The 17,376-nt window shown below is 44.6% G+C and overlaps 1 protein-coding gene across 4 annotated transcripts in view; it reads right to left on the reverse strand.

Moving 5' to 3' along the window:
* LOC110591698 (schwannomin-interacting protein 1) overlaps window positions 1–17,252 on the reverse strand; it is a 118,878-nt gene extending 101,626 nt beyond the window's left edge. For 2 of the 4 annotated variants that reach the window (XM_044915012.1, XM_044915005.1), the window contains exon 1: window positions 16,548–17,241. In XM_044915012.1, the coding sequence (XP_044770947.1) occupies window positions 16,548–17,234 (687 nt within the window). In that variant the 5' untranslated portion in view covers window positions 17,235–17,241. Of the gene's footprint in view, window positions 1–16,547 lie in introns of all 4 variants that reach the window. The other 2 variants (XM_021702629.2, XM_044915015.1) reach the window with 2 other exon arrangements.
* Window positions 17,253–17,376: the final 124 nt, after the last annotated feature.

Here is a 17,376-nt window from a genome sequence, read left to right on the forward strand (position 1 = left end):
GCCTTCAGATGGCCGTTGCTTTTGCTAGACTGCCACAGGTGACGCTATGCTGAATGTGGTCCCAGGACTTCTGCAAGGAAAGCTCTCTGGCTGTGCTGCCCAACACATGGCAAGGACTCAGGCATGGCCCATTGTTTACAGCTGCCTATAACCTAGTGACCCACAGTCCCACTCTATAGGTGAAACAATTGATGAGGAGCAGCTACCTCAGGATTGGGTGTCAAGAGAGCAGGAATGCACCGTTTTATCTCTCTGAACCTCCACTCAACCAGAGGATCATTATGGTTCCTTCAAACCAACACGAAGGGCAAGTTTTTGACTGTCTTAATGGACTTAGCCAGATTTATGGGAATAAGCATAGAGGTATTGGTGGGGACCTTCAAAGCGAAGGGAAGAAACATAAAGCCATGCATTTATGTTGAATGATTTATTTTTTTAAAGATTTTATTTATTCACTTGAGAGAGAGAGAGAGCGTGCAGGTGCGGGGAGGGGAGCAGAGGGAGAGGGACAAGCAGATTCCACGCTGATTGCAGAGCCCAGCACAGGGCTCAATCCCACGACCCCAAGATCATGACCTGAGCTGAAATCAAAAGTCGATGCTTAACCAACTGAACCACCCCTTGAATGAATTTTTAATTAATTTAAAAAAAGTTTCCATTTATGAAGAATTCTCAAATAGCAGCATGTGGGTACAAGCAGATACTGTATACCCAGAGATTACAATATGTTCGGACGTGACTGCAGCCATTAGCAAAGACAAGCAGTTATTTATTTATTTTTTTTAAAAGATTTTATTTATTTATTTGAGAGAGAGAATGAGATAGAGAGCATGAGAGGGGGGAGGGTCAGAGAGAGAAGCAGACTCCCTGCTGATCAGGGAGCCCGACGTGGGACTCGATCCCGGGACTCCAGGATCATGACCTGAGCCGAAGGCAGTCGCTTAACCAACTGAGCCACCCAGGCGCCCAAAGACAAGCAGTTATTATGTAATGAATGTCAGAGAGGCTAAATCCCAGGTACCTGGTGCAGCAGTTTTACTAGTTGAAAATGGAAAGCACACGGCCCTTGGAGCCAGTGAGACCTGCGCTAGCTCTGTGATCCTGCCAGAAGCCTCAGTTTCCTTGTCTGTGAAATGGGAGTAACAGCATCCACCTCGCCTCACTGTGAGCATTAGGCACAATAAAGGAAGAGTAGCCAGCTCACTATCTGCCCATAGTTGGCACTCAGTAAGTAATAGCTGTTGTTATTATCATTGAAATAGGTTTGACACATGTCTCTCCCGTTCTCATAGCAGCGTCACCCTCTTCGACAGCACGAGGTACGTTGGCGTGTTTACGGGATTCGGGTCAGCCTCCCCCACTGGGCTGCAAGCTCCAGGAGGGCAAGAAGCCCCATGACGTGACTGCTCCATGTGAGCCTCTGCTCAACCTTACCCTCTATACCTAACACATAGGAGGCACTCAGTATGTCTTTACTGACTGAATAGGCCATGAAGAAAAAACAACAGCCTATCTTAAGGAGAGACCTGGCAGACATCATCGTGTGGACTGTGGTTTGCTGAAAAGCTTCATGTAAGCAATTTTAAAATCCAGCTCTTATTCCAAAATGAACTCAGAAAGCTTACTCCTTCAAAATTCAGAGACTTGCTACCCTTAGATCACACAAGAGCATAGTTTCTAGAAAATAAAGAATGGTTATAAAAAAAAAAATAAAGAATGGTTAGAAGACATTCTTTAATTCACATTAAAAATTTATAGATTTATACCACGATACTAGTTGTTTTTATCCCAATAATTATAAGGAGGCTACGACTACTATTCTGGGCCAGGTCTGTCTGATTCCAGAGCCTGCTGATAACTACCCTCCTTATACAAAGTCTCAGCTGCATCACAAGAACACATCTGGACTGGCATCAGAGGGTGCTGGGGTAGTGTCTGCTGACGTTTCAGCCCCGTGTTTGAATCTTGGCATTAGCATCACCAGCCATAGGTTGAACCCCATGTGGTCCAGTTAGCTTTGATCCTGATGTCTCCCTTAGATCTGCCCAGTCACCCCATGAGTCATAGGAGTAGAATGAGGGTGTGTGGACAAGATGCCCTGGGCAGATAAGCCTAAAACATCCAAGCGGGATGTCAATGTTCTGTTTATGACACCTCCAAAGTCTCTCCTGCTCTGTGTGCCTATTTCCTCATCTGTAAAATGAAGCAGACTGGGCCAGATGAGCTCTAAGTTCCATTCCACCTTTGATATTCAATGATTCTGTGAAAGACTGAAAAATATTATTCTATTTAGTGATATTGGGCCTACAGATATATGAACTTGATTCATAAGTCAAGAGACTGCTGTCATCAGTTAGGGTTCCTGATTTGAAAGCAATAAAACCCACATCAGCTGACCTAAACTCACAGATTCAACAGGAGGTAGACACTAGGGCAGCACAGAGAAAGCCAGGGAGGCAGGGCAGGTCGGGAAGCAGAAGCAGGCCATGGTCCCTCAGGGGAAGACCCTGGTAGCCGGCATCACTATGAGGGCCTCCAGCTGTCCTGAGGGCCTTGCAGTGAGTGCTCTAGACCCCTAGTCCCAGGGAAGCAGAGCCAGGGGAGAGAGAATCTGGGGCTGAGGTTCCAGAACATGAGTTAGCCACTTGCAATTACCCTCCCACCAAAATCATACACAGCAGGGAACGGGTAACTCCCTAAAAGGAACCTGGGCACTCTTAGGAAGGGTAACTCATGTGGGGCGCAAAGCCCAAGAACATCCACCATGGGAGGAAGAGCCTAAGAATATAGAGGTCGGTGATGCCAAAATATCCTCTCCTCCAGCACAGCATCTAATGAATTTCAAGAGAGTATATAAATTTGAAACATTTATTCAAAACATTCTGGTCTAGAAAGCACAATTTCCAATGTGACTTTATGGGTTTCGCTGAAAGAAACATTTACTGAGTAGTATCATAATCCGCAATACATTGAACATGTAATTAGTAAAAGAATTCTGGGAAATTTAAACAAGCCTGAGAGGAAATCACTGATCCTGTCAGCTGAGCCAGGCCACCAAAGGCAGGGAATGACTACCCAGGAAACCCTCTTCATGAGAAATCACTGAGTCACGGGGACATCCTGCTGCTGACAAAACTCTGTCTGGTGCCCATTAGTAGCTTAGTTTTTAAAATTCTGATGATTCGGTCAACAAATACTGAACATCCTGACAGTTCAGTCTCCTTTCTTTTTCCACGCCTGCAAGAATCTCAAACCCGCTTCCTTATTATTTCTAATCTGTGAAATCTCCCACATGTGTTTCCGCGACTTATTACTCATTTCACATCTTGAGTGACATTCATCCCCTAAGTCACTTACAGCTCTCTCTAGTCAACTGTAACTTACTCCCTTCTGCCTGAACTTTCATGCCAGTCACAGAGCCTTCACAATTCAACTGGAAGCTTAACTTTAAAGAAGTATACTCCCAAGCCGAAAAGCTGTTTCCTAAAAACAAACAAGCAAGCAAGCAAACAAACAAAAGATCTGGATGTTGGTGAGCCAAATAACATTCCCAAGGACAGTGAAAATTTGTGGCCATTTATAGCCTACAGAAAAGAGCCCATGGGCAAGTATGTAATTTATGCTACCCTGGGGAACTCCAGACACAGCCCCTCACATCCACCCTCCTGGTTAGAGAAGCTGTGCCCTCTACAGGTCTGCATATGCTACTCTCTCTACCTGCCCTGCTCTTCTTCATTGCACACGCTTTCCCCACAGGGCAGCTGCAGAGTTTCCACTGAGGAGGGACAGAGGAAGGCAACCTGGTTGGCAGAGGGGCTAGGAGAATGGTCTTCAAAACACACTTACAAGCAAACACACAGTGGAATATTTGCTTAGGTTTCAGGTTCCCTTGGGATGACTGTGGGGAGGTAAGGGAGACTATGGAGGGACATAGCTCTCCCCTCTCTCAAGCCGACAAGGATATATTACTCATTACCTTTGTTGACTAGATTTTAATTGTAAAATCTAATATAAATCCAAATAAAGCCAGGAGTGTAGGTAATAATACTGTGTCCATGTTCATTTCTTAGTTTTGACAAATGTGCCGTGGTTATATGAGATGTTAACATCAGGAAGAGCTGGTGAAGGATATTCATGAACTTCCTGGACTATCTTTGTAACTTTTCTGTAAATCTAAAGTTATTCCAAAGTAAAAAGTCATGTCTAAAAAGCAAAATGAACAGTGTTTCCTATTTTTCTAAAGGAAAGTGAATCAAGACCCCAAACTTGTCTCGTTTGCTTGAAATCTGTGTTGACTTTGTACTTGGAGCCAGTGGTTCTAAAGAGGAAAAAAAACAAAACCCAAAACTTCGCAACCTCTATGCTTCCAACAGTATATTATGTAGTAACAGCTGGAGTTAAATAAAATCTAAATATGATTCAGCAATCTTGAAGTTTCATTAGATTCCATATAATAAGAAGAAATTTTATCAAAACTCACCTCTACTGCCACCCCTTGAATTAAATGGTCTCAGACGAATTTCCAGCAGATAAAAGAACTGAGACCACATATCCTGAGTGTGTGTGTGTGTGTGTGTGTATGTGTGTTTAAGGTAACTTTTTCTTTTCTTTTTTTTTTTTTTTTAAAGATTTTATTTATTTATTTGAGAGAGAGAGAATGAGAGAGAAAGAACACATGAGAGGGGATAGGGTCAGAGGGCGAAGCAGACTCCCTGCCAAGCAGGGAGCCCGATGCGGGACTCGATCCCGGGACTCCAGGATCATGACCTGAGCCGAAGGCAGTCGCTTAACCAACTGAGCCACCCAGGCGCCCTAAGGTAACTTTTTCTTAAAGAATTCCTCCCTTTTCATTAATCATAAGTAATGAAAAATAAATCACAATATACTTCCCTGACTCCAAATAAAAAATCAGTTTTTGAACTGCTTTGAATATGAAAGAGAAAAGTAAATTCTAAGTAATGAGGTGTGTATAAAAATTAAGTAAAACAGAATAAGATGTATGCTGTTAGCTCTCCCCCCCCGCTCCCGGATGTTATTGTTTCAAATTATTTTAAGCCCTGAAAGGGGTAGAGGAAGCTACTCTGGTGTCAGTAAATCAGAACATTGCTTCATGAGTTTTCTTCCCTAGCATCTCTCATTTCTAGTATCTCACCAGACCTCTAGCAAGCCCCCCCCACCCCCCCTTCAGGAAAAGTCATTGAACCTCTCTGGGCCTCAGGATTCTCATCTGTAAAGAGAGACTAGGTTTGGTGTGGGATGGGAAGCTGGTAGCCCAAAGACCATATTTTGAAGAACTGATATGCTTGTTAGCCCTACAAAATTATGTGGCTTTTTTTTTTTTTTTTTGAGTTACTTGTCAAAGTTTCATATTCAAGATATTTCTCATAAAAGCTTGGTCTCGGGCTTCTCCCGATATATCAGAACGTTGACTATATTCTGGCATGGCAACAAGTCAGTCAGTGTGTTAGAACAGCTGCCCCTTTATGTCTGGGACACGCCGTCCAGTTCACCACGGTCCTGCTTCCCTGTGACGCACTGCCCTCGTGAGTTACCTACACGGCTCTGGAAGCATCTGGGTTTGCCATCCTTACTATGGAATCCCTCCCAGCTCTAATATTTGGATTCCCAGTGTAATTGCTTATTAGGAAAACAGAGTTCTAATTAGGCTGCCAGCACACTGGAATATTCTGTAGGGGTCTTACTTATAAGTTAGTGCACACACAACAGTTATACATTGGCTTTGTTGAGTGTTTCTGTATGAAACACAAGAAACATAAATCTAATATTGAAACCACCATACCATAGTAGAGCAGGTATTCAAGAAGTTTTAAAACCACTGCTACCTCAAGTTTTTCTTCTAGAACAAGATCTGACTTTAAGGGCTGTTTGGGTCAGACTGTGTGGGGCCACTGTAGGCTGAGCAACAACTCTAACAGGAGATCACTAGTTACATAATTTAAGTATTCAAAAATAAAATCCCAGTGGTCTTCTCTCTTACTCCTTACCAATTTTAGAGTGGAAATAAAAAGGACAGAGCACTTAAGATGCAGTTGCTCATAATAAAATGTCAGACCAGGTCAAATGGACCAAAAATTATGTAAGATTTCACAAAGAAAAAAAAAATCGTCTGCAATTTTCATAAGTGGTATAATTTTTAGCTACTGGTGCCATGAGGAGAAAAACAGAAGGCTAAATTGGTTTTGAAACTATTTGAAAACATGTTATTTTTATAGGAGTTGAGATTAGCCTTTAAGTTCTCTTCTAAGGAGACACTGTGCAGGTTCCCACAGGTCCAGACCCTTCTTATTTTAAAAATAAGTTTCACGCCACTCTTTCTTTGCATGGGGAAAAGGGGGGGTACCAACCATTGTGCTGCTGGACTTGACGCTCAAAATGCCCCAGCATTTTATAACACAGCAGCTTTTTTGGTTCTGTTTTTATTTTTTAATGGTCTAACCTCAAATCTAAATTTACAACACTGCTGGAGATCTTAGGCATTATAAGGAAATTACCTCATTCCCTTTAAACTTTTTTGACAGCAAAATTCTTTCCATATATGGCAAACCCAGAAGGAAGCAGAATCAAATGACGTTAGTTTAGTAGTTGCCATGACTTACCTGTTGTTTTGTTCTGAACATGCCTACAACGTATTTGCGAGTGAGGGGCCTCTGGCCACAGCTAGCGGGCCTGCAAGAGTGCCCGTCCTCGTCTCCTCATCACCAGCTGGTCCATGAGGACACCTGGCCAAGGGCCCTGGTCATCAGAGGTGCCCAGAACTAGATGAACCATTTTCATACAGACTTTGAATTGGTTCTCTACAGGCTGAGGATCACAGTGGGGGGACCCTAGGGAAGGTTGCAATGGGTATGCACCACTGAGGGGGCAACACCGTGCCAGATGAGCTCACCCAGGCTCAGGGAGGTCCTGACAGGGGATCTGCTACCCAGAGGCCTGGCTGTGAGGCTACAGAGATTGCGCTCTGCTCTCCGCCCTCTTCCAAGCACCCTAAAAACCAGCCTCATCTGCCTGGGCAAGTGCAGCAGCACCTAGAAAAGCCCAACCCACAGTTTCTTGCTAGATGCTTTTTGTAAAAAAAAACAACAAAAAAAAAACCCAACTCTGGATAACTCAGACATTCATTTCTACAAGAAAGAGTTTTGAAGGATCAATCATCTCTATTAGGACATGGGTTTTTGACAAAACCCTCTTGAATTGATATATTTGCAGAAATCAGCTGTTGACTAATGCATGGCTTCTTGTAATCCATAAAAATTGAAGCTTTTTAAAAATATATATATATATACTATACTAATATCCCAAGGAAGAAAGATCCACAATCACTTTCAAGAACATAAATGCCAAGGAGTAACTTTGAGAAATGGAAGGAAATAAAAGAAGAAAAAAGATGAACATGATACTGTTGATGATGGATATACCAAAAAACGTCATTCAATTACAAATAAATATAAAATATTTGGGTGGAGATTCAAGGGTATCAGTAGAATGTACAGATATAAGTGGTAATTATTAAGAAATCTGATATACAAAACTAGATGGAAGAAAACTGGTTAACTCTTTTGCTTCCAGTAAGCTTTGCTGTAACTTCACATCAGTTACAGGTAACTCAAAAATATTTTACAAGTACTTTTAAAAAACCATCAACCTGGAGCTGAACAAACATTGGTTGAGTTCATTCCTATCACCTGAGTATTTCATGGCCTAAACCATCATCTTCCGGATTATACAAACTTTCTGGAAAAAATACCACCAAAGTAGGGAAAAATGGGAATAACCCAAAATGACACACACATTGAAAAATAAATCAGGTGGGGGCAATAAGATGAGGTTAAGTATGTGCAGGAATGGAAACAGAGAAAGACAAGTGACAAAGATTGGTGATAGAACATGCTTGACATAATAAATTAACAGATATATAAGGAAAATAACATCACAAAAGTGAAGTGGTAGCCAAAAACGAAACAAAGCAAAGAAACAAACCAAGAGCATCTGAAACAATGCGGGCTCTTACAGATTTGATGAGACTTGGCTAAGTGAAGGAGAACGGTTATTATGAGTTTCCTGGCCCTGACAAGAAGAATTAGTGATGGCTCAGTTCTACACATTTAAATGGGAAACTAAGAAACATCATATGGGGAACATAAAAACCCAAACACATCTCCCTTTCCTGATGTCCACTTTTCTATTCCTTGTTCTCACCCACATTCTGACGAAGCCTGATGTCCTAGTGGAGACTATTTCATGGGCTGCTACTGAACTCCACAAATACTTTTCTTTCTCGTTTTTTCTTGTTAATTTCCCCTCTGGGAGGCTTACAATCAACTATTCACTTAAAGCTCTACTTGCATGTGGGTGAGCTGCACAGAGATCTTCTCCCCCGTCTTTCTGAGCTCAGGCTCGACCTCACAGCCTGATAGTCCCCGGAAGGACTTTGTCTGTAGAAGTGACCCGCGGAAGGGTGAACCCAAACCCTCACTGTTCCCCTCTCTGCCTCCCAGAACTCAGGCGGCTCTTGCAGAGTTCTCAAGGGCCAGTCATCCTCTGGCCCCACAAGAGGGAAGAACTGTGTGGCCCAGTGGTGGAAAGGAGGCTGGACGGACAGGAAAAGGAACAATGACAGAAAATATCGTTGACCCAGGGAGAACACTGTTTTGTTGATAGGAATACACGCAGTGATGAGCTGAAGTCTGCATGGAAGAAAGCAATTTTATAATTGTCTGAAAATGCTGGTTTAACAGAAGAAAAAGAGAAACAAACAATAAAATGAAAACTTCTGATCAAGTGCTAAAAAGTAGAATCTACTTCCAGACTCGGACAGGCCTGGGCTGAGGACGTTCGGGGAAGCTGAGTGAAGGTATTTAATCTCCACAGACCTATTTCTGCCCTTGAAAACGATGAGGGTTTGATGAGATGACTTCTCGGATCCTTTCTATCTTTAAAATCCTATTACTTTTCTTTTTTTTTTTTTTTTTTTTTTTTTGATTTTATTTATTTACTTATTCATGAGAGACAGAGAGAGAGAGGCAAAGGGAGAAGCAGGCTCCCAAGGAGCAGAGAGCCCGATGCGGGACTTGATCCCAGGACCCTGGGATCATGACCTGAGCCGAAGGCAGACGCTCAACCATCTGAGCCACCCAGGCGCCCTCCTATTACTTTTCTACTTAAAAAGTTTAATTTCATAATTGACACTTAAATTTCCACAGAAGTTGTATGCAAAATAATCTTCTGGTCACTGACAGTATAAAACATCATCTGTCCCATCTAACAGCTCAAGGAGCCAAAAGTGGTTAAGAAAAGCATTTGCAAAAGTGCTTTTTGTTAAAATACTTGGGACTGAATTTCAAAAGTAAGAAAACAAGACCATTCATGTTTTCAGGGGTAAAGGTCTAGGAGTAAAAACAAATTTCTATTTTTAAATGCAAATGTAATGTCACAGAGTTTAGACATGGACCTGGAATTATGATTACTAGCACTTGGGTAGGTAAGACACATACCCATGAAGAGATAATTGAGAATATCAATTGACATATCACTGAAAGAGCCCGGAAGCAGAGTCAGAAATTGACAGGTCTGGTCTGAGTTTTGTCGGGTCGGAGACTTCAGGTAAATCCCTAAATCTTGCTGGGCCTCAGTATTATCATCTTTAAAATGGAAATAAGTACTGCCTTGTGCACATTTTAGGTGTCATAAGGATGGAATGTGATAACATGAAAACACTTAAAACTAGAAAGTTTTTTTTCAAAACCTAAGTATGTGGAAGTGGTACACAAGCGGAATAAAAAGTTCAGAAGAGCGAGATGATCAGGTACAGTTTCCCAAAGAGGGGAGGCCCTGAATCAGAGCGGGCCATGGAGAAGCAAGTGTTGGGCAGTTCGGTGGACAGTAGCATCTGGACCTGCTCCGAAGAAAAGGGCTCATGCCGGGCCTTCCTGAGTGAACTAACAAGGAATGCCAGGCAAAGGATCTGGAGTTGAAAGTGTGGCAGAGCTGGAAAAAGATGGGAGGACAGTGCCAGGATGTCAGCGGTGAGATGTTCAAAGAGCTCCATGAATGTGTGATGAGAATGTCTACATCTGTTTTTCAGATACGCACCCTGAAAATTTTCCTTAGGAAATTTTAAAAGACCCTATGTGCAAAACAATTGGTGGGCAAAGATCTCCTTTTGTCCAACTACAACACTTTCAAATGGTCCGCTAGAGGATGAATCATGTGATGGTAGTTTAAATACATACACAGCCCCAGAACGTGTAGTTCACCTGCAAACCTAATGTTTTTGTAACCCAACCGTATATTTCTTTAAAGTCTTGAGTACACGCTAATGGATAGAACAGCCTTTGCAGCTCGTAAACAAATATCAACATCAATTACAAAAACAGGCAATGATGGCACTAAACATTTCAAAGTAAAAGGTTGAAGCACAGAGTACATTAAGTCCTGGTAGTTGCTGGTTGTGATTAAAAAACAAAAAAGATTTAACAATGTCATGTAGCGCTCTCTAACAAGAATAAGAGATAGTTGCACACCACACAGAATATTTTCACTGCTGTGCCCCAGGCTGCCAAAGCACATGACTTATTAAACTTACAAATTTTACAATATTTTGTAGGAGTAATAAAGACCTCTTAATTCAGTCTATAAAAATGGGAATTCATATAATTTAAACATAGCCCAAGCAACTACAGAAACAAGCTACTTCAGCCATTCCAGCTACGTCAGCCGATCATTAACGGGGAAGGAGGACCTGGGCTAGAAGGCTTACAGAGTAATACACTGAAAACAACCTGGAGGCGCCTGGGTGGCTCAGTCATTAAACGTCTGCCTTCAGCTCAGGTCATGGTCCTAGGGTCCTGGGATCGAGCCCCACATCGGGCTCCCTGCTTGGCAAGAAGCCTGCTTCTCCCTCTCCCGCTCCCCCTGCTTGTGTTCCCTCCCTCGCTGTCTTTCTCTCTGTCAAATAAATAAATAAAAATTAAAAAAAAAAAAAGAAAACAACCCGTGTTTACTACCATTCTAGGAAGAAATGTAGGCAATTTAAAGTTTGCTACTAGTTAATAGTACAAACAAATAAAAAGACATTATTTTCAAGTACTTAGGAAAAAACTTCATCAGGAGAATTTGCTGTCAACCATATCGATTAAAATTATTCTTATCTTCTCATTAAAAGAGGAAATGCACCTGTCACAGGCACTAAAAATAACAAAACCATAATTAAAATGTGTTGGGTCTACAACTAGAACTCTTCTCTAATTTAAAAATGGAGATTTTTGAACAATGGGTGTAATGACTCTGGTTGGGTGGAAGATGGGATCCTGGTGCTCTCTCACTGTTTTAAGAGAGAGGGAAGCAATCACCCCAGTCACCTTGAAGAGAGATATTTTGCAAGTCCCCAAAGACAGAGATGGAACAGAGCAAACAGTGGGAGAGGAAGCCAAGGTTATAGTGAGTACATGAATAATCGTGGTGACAGAAGCATAAAAGGGTGCAGCTTCTTTGGAAAACAGGCAACCCCTAAAGTTGCCTACCATATGATTCAACCCTTCTACTCCTAGGTATTTACCCAAGAGAAATGAAAGAATATGTTCCTACAAATGAATGTTCACAGCACTTTCATTAGTAATAGAAACTAGAAACAACTCAAATGTCCATCAACAGAGAAATAGGGTATCTCCATAAAATGAAACACTACCTAGCAACAGAAAGTAGTGAGCTATTGCTCTACACAATAACAAAGATGAATCACAAAATAATTACATGCTGAGTGAAAGAAGCCAGACAAAAACTGAGTACATATTATATGATTCTACTTACACTCATTTTAGAAAAAACAAGCTAACCTACAGTGATAGAAATAAGACCAGTGGTGGCCAAGGGACAGGATGGGGAGATTGCAAAGGGGCATGTGGATACTTTTTGGGCTAAGAGATATGTTCATGATCTTAATTTTGGTGTTGGTTTCACAAGCGTACACATATATCAAAACCGACCAGATTGCACACTTCAAATGTGTGCAGTGGACTGTCAACTCTACCTCAACGGTTAATTTAAAAAAAAAAAAAATCAGAAGTGGGAAAAGAGGGAGAAAAAAGAGGGTGAGTTTCCAGAGACAGAACAGGATCAACTTGGAGGACCACAGACACTGAGGACAGAAAACCTCACAGAAAGACGTCTGAGAAAAAGAGGTGGAATAATAGTCCATTTAGGAAGAGGAGTACCTTGAGACAATGGGCACTGTCACCCCACCTGGCCATGCGGAGGGGAGCCCTTGAGTAGGTAGAAGAGTGATCTGGAGACAAAGTAAGATCCAGGAGAAGCAGAAGAAAAGAAAGTGGACTGCTTGGGTCTATGCTGCGAAGAGGGAAACCGGGGTTTCCCTCCGATTGCCCAAGCCAGTTTACCAGTCATAGTAGGCAGGGAAATGAGAATTCAGGGTTGAATATGAATATCGGGGAGCAGGTCTCCCTTAAACTTGCCACAGCTGGTTCTAGATCTGACGTCAAAAGCACCAATCCCCAGTATCTTTCTTTACTCCTTAACTGTGTGGGGCCCTTGATGCTGATGCAGGCCCAGGGCAGGACTGTGAGAAACAGGTGGATACCAGAGGCCCAGGGGCTGGCCAACTGGAGGGGGCGCTTCTGGGAGCAGTTCTGGTTGTTGGGTGAATGGCTCCTCCTCCCCATGTGTGTGTGTCAGGCATTTGTGCCAAGCAGGAGGGAGCTACTGGGGATAAGGCAGTGGAAAAAAGAGACCTTGCAGCCCTCAAGGCTCTGACATCAAGATGGCAGGGAGGGGGTTGCTCCAGCAAGGAGGTTGGGCCACCTGAGGGCAGGCAAATTTGTCTAGCAGGATAGCAGGATGGAAGGTCACCACAGTGTTTCCTTCAGGACTTCCTCTGGCACCTCAGAGCCCTGACCCCAAAGACAGTTCCCGGCACCATCCAAGCCCCATCCTCTTCAGCCGACACTAAGGGAGAAATTAGCTGCTTAAACCCTTTCACCAAAAAAAAGGTAAGCTCTAGGGTTTAAATCCCACCTAAATGTTGTATGTTTTTTAATTTGCCTCTAAATTTTCCCTAGATTAGGAATGGCTGATGGTCAACACAATTTTGAGATCTCATCCTTCCTTTTGAGATCTTGCTGCAGCCATTATTCCATTAAAACAAACCAAAACTAAACCAGGCCTGTGAGAAGAGACTCTGAAATAATGGGATTTTGATTATTTCCTAATTTACTTAGGTCCTTAATATTTACCAGGAAGCATAAGAGGGGACTTGTCATTAGGAAATCTAGGGAGGGGGAAGCCTCTTTCCTTCCCTTTTACTTCAAATTGATTTTAGCCTTAAAATAAGAAAAAAACCTTAGTCTGGTATAAGAAGAAAGCTTTCCCTAGGTTACTTAGTGGGCTCTTTGGCAAATCACTTAACTTCAATGGGCCTCAATTTTCTCACCTGTTAGATGAGGGGGTTGGCTTAAGTCTGGGGAAACTGGGCCTAATAAACCATTCATTCATTCATTCATTCATTCAGTATTTGAGAACCTACTGCATCCCAGGCACTAGGTTACAGCAATTAAAAGAGAGGCAACACTACAACTTTATTCTAGAGAAACCAAAAATGGAAGGGGAACCAAACAAGATAATGTCAGGTAGCAGTAAGCACTAAGAAAATACACCAGGGTGCCTTACTTTACTTTGGGGAAGGTGGTCAGGGCTGTGAGAGGTGAGTAGTCTGGAATGATGGAAAGGAATCAGCCACTTGATTCCCAATAGAGGCAACCCTACTGGGGGTTTTCCTTCAGGTGGGCAAAGCTTATTTGGTTCTCTTCATAGGTAAAGGAGACTATACCCCTCTTTTTCATTTTATATCCTTCCTCCCAGTACTCTGTATTAATTCCATTTATATACACTTTTATTTTTATTTTTACTTTTTTTTTAAGATTATGTATTTATTTGACAGAGAGAGAAAGAGAGAGAAGGCACACAGAGGGAGCTGAGCGGCAGAGGGAGAGGGAGAAGCAGACTCCCCGCTGAGCAGGGAGCCGGATGTGGGCCTCCATCCCAGGACCCTGGGATTCATGACCTGAGCCTGAGCCGAAGGCAGACTCTTAACCGACTGAGCCACTCAGGTGCCCCATGTACACAACTTTTTAAAGAGGAGCAAAGTATTGGACTTGAGCAACTTCCTCTAGATAGGATTTCTCTTCTACAGGACTCCTTTGTTATTCTCAAGTTTCTGTCCTCATGGTTATAAATTCTCCCACTTATTCTGGGCAGGAGTAAACAGGATTTAAATCAGTGTTTTTCAAATTTCATGATAACAACCCACAGTGAGAAATAAGTTTTACATTATGACCCAGTGTATAAAACCAAAAGTTTTTAAAACCAAGCTTACTGTAACTACCCGCAATGGACGGTAGTATATTCTATTTTATTTCATTTCTTTTTTAAATGCTAAGATGATTTCATCAGTAACTTACAGTATGAAAAACACTATTCTAAACCGACACTGGCTAGTAATTTTGTTATTAACAAACCAAAAAATGGTAAAATTGATTAAACAACCTCAAAGGCTCTCCCCTCCCCTTTTTCTGTACACATACTTGCTTTAAAGAAATGGGTTCCAAATTTCTCTGTGTAACTTGTGGAGGAAATACCCAGAGGGGACATTTTCAGAGGGACTGGGGTGGAGGGTGGGGAGCCGAAATATGCAAATTGTTCAATAGGTGAGGCGACACCTTTAGTTTCAAAGATTGCCCAAGAAGGAAAGACTCATAAAGTCTTCACAATAAGAACGAGGCTGTGGGTGTGTGTGTGTTGGGGGAAGGGATGCTGTTAAGTAATTTATTAAATTTTAAGTTCCTAGAGGGGAGTCAGTCTGCACCCTTACCTTTCCTCACCATAATTCCAGTCTCACATGGACAGATACGTAACTGCAACACTGAGAATCAGACCTTGCATTTAGCACATAACACACAGGTGCTCAGTAACATTTTGTTTCATAACTTTTAAATAATGGAGCTCACTGTCATCATCAAATCCTAACTTTATGTGTACAGCAATCATTATGTTCGCCTGGAATGTAAAAATGTCATGCAGTAGTAAATGAAATGTGTTTATCTTCAAGTCATTAAGTCCAGGGAGCTTAATCAGGTACTTTTCTCAAGCTCTAAGTGGGAAAGGGATGTTTTCCATTGCAAGGTAAAAGAGAGAGGAGTAGCTGTAATGGAAAGAGTCCACATCTGCTAGTGGCCATGGTAAACAGCTGGGATTAAAATGAGTGTGTTAATTTAATAGGTAGTCTCTCAAGGGACACTAACCAGTGGGCTCAGTCAGCCAAGAGCTCTGTCTGATAGAAACCGTGCCAATTTCCCAGTGAGTCGCAGTTACTGTCCTCACCCCTGAAGTCAGAAGTGCATGCACCCAATTTCCAGTAGCCCCAGGGCCCTGGAGCCGAAAAATTACACCTGCAAGTAAGCATTCTCCCGCACTGCCGTACCGCTGCTACACACAGAAAGCAGCGCAGTGAAGCTGGGGGCCCTTCAGCCCCATTTAGAGGCATCATTAACGATTTCAAATTACAACTGTTGCTTTATCTCACAACAGTGATAAACAGCGGAGCTACATTCATGATGTTTTTCTTTTAAGTCATTTATTTGCTCTCCTCTCAGGGGCAAGAAAGATGAGACAAGTGCAAACCTGCCAGAGCTTCTTATTATAGATGGAGCCCTCCTCCTCTCCCTCTCTCGGTTCCACTTCAGCACCCCTCCCTCTCTGGATTTCCTGAACTGAGGCAGTAGCCTCCGGTAAGGAACTGCAAGTGGCTCCTTTTCAAAACTAGGAGGGATTCACCAGAGAGGCTGAGGCGACAGAGGCAACAACCACTCCCTCACCCTAGCAGGTCAATTCACCCCATTCCCCAGGTCAACAATAGGTCAGATTTCAGAAAGGAACGAAGTCTTAGAGGAGGGCGGCCACCCATTCAAATTCAGGAGCATCCTCTTAAACGCGAGATGTGACAAACCCTGCTGCCATACCGGAGGTGTGGGCAGACGACTGTGAGCGTGGGCACGGGGACAGCCTATATATAGGCGAGACATCACTGGTAACGAAGGGAGACCCACCACGGTCGACAAAGCCACAACTATTACGACTTGAAATATCACCCGCAGGGCACTGGCCTCGGTGCCAAGATCTCCCCGGATTTATTTTCAGGCAAGTGACTCACAACCTCGTCTCCATAAGTAATTCCATTAAAATGAGTCGCCGGTTCCACTAACCCGACTTTCCGCTGCCCTCTGGCTGCCACTCCCTCCTCTCCGCCCATCAGGCAAACCCAGACAGCTCCCAGACTGAGCAACCGTACCCCAGGGGAGCAGAAGGCAGGCTCTTAGGCCCGGCCCCCTCCCTCGGGGAGGGATGAATGGGGCCGGAGGCGGGTGGGAGCGCCAGGAGGGTGCGTGCGGGCGGTGCGCGGGGTGTGTACGCGTGTGTGCGCGCGTGTGTGCGCGCGTGGGCACGCACCCCGGCCAACTTACGGAGGTGGAGTTGGTCCTCGCTTGGCCCTGGTTCCGCACCTCCTGCTCCCGGAACTGCAGTCCAGCCAGATGCTTCTCCAGTGCCTCCCAGTCCATAGGGGGCACCGGGGGCTCCTCCGGGACGCACGTCCCACTGTCGGTGGGCTGAAGGCAGAGGACCCCAGCCGCCGGGCCCCGGCCGCCGCGTCGGCCCCGCGCCGGCTGGGGCTTCTGGACCGCCCGGCGGGGGCCCCGAGAACCGCTGGGCCGGCCGGCCACCACCACCACGTTGCCATTGTGCCTGAGGTCCTGGGGGTCGTGCGGGTGGAGGTTGCCGTTGGGCACAGGAGGCGGCATGACAGTGGTGGCGCCCTTGCCCCTGCCGCCGCCGCCGCGGGTCCTGGCGCTCACGTCCCCCGGCTCCCGGGCCGGACAGCGGTCATCCCGGTACCCCCGCTCGTCGCGCTCGTCTTCCTCTTCCTCCTCCTCCCCGTCCTCCTCCGGCGCCCACTCATCAATCACCTTCTTTTGGTAGACCGGGAAGGGCTCCTCATAGTCCTCCAGGGCAGACACCAAGTCCAGGCTGCCCCCCGGCGACGACGAGGATTTGCACTCGGAGCAAGGGGTCACTTTGGTGGAGTTGGACTGCGAACTGGCGCGGCTGCTGCTGCTGCTGCTGCTGCTGCCGGCGTCACTGCCTAGATCCATCCCATCCTCTCGGTAATCCTGGGGGGGGGGGGGGGGGGGGGGGGGGGGGGGGCCGCCGGGCCCGCCCCCCCCCGGCCCCCCCCCCCCCCCCCCGGCCCCCCCCCCCCGGCCCCCCGCCCCCCCCGGCCCGGGGGGGCCCCCC

The sequence above is a fragment of the Neomonachus schauinslandi genome, chromosome 1 (assembly GCF_002201575.2).
Source record: "Neomonachus schauinslandi chromosome 1, ASM220157v2, whole genome shotgun sequence".
In the NCBI taxonomy this organism is placed as follows: Eukaryota; Metazoa; Chordata; class Mammalia; order Carnivora; family Phocidae; genus Neomonachus; species Neomonachus schauinslandi.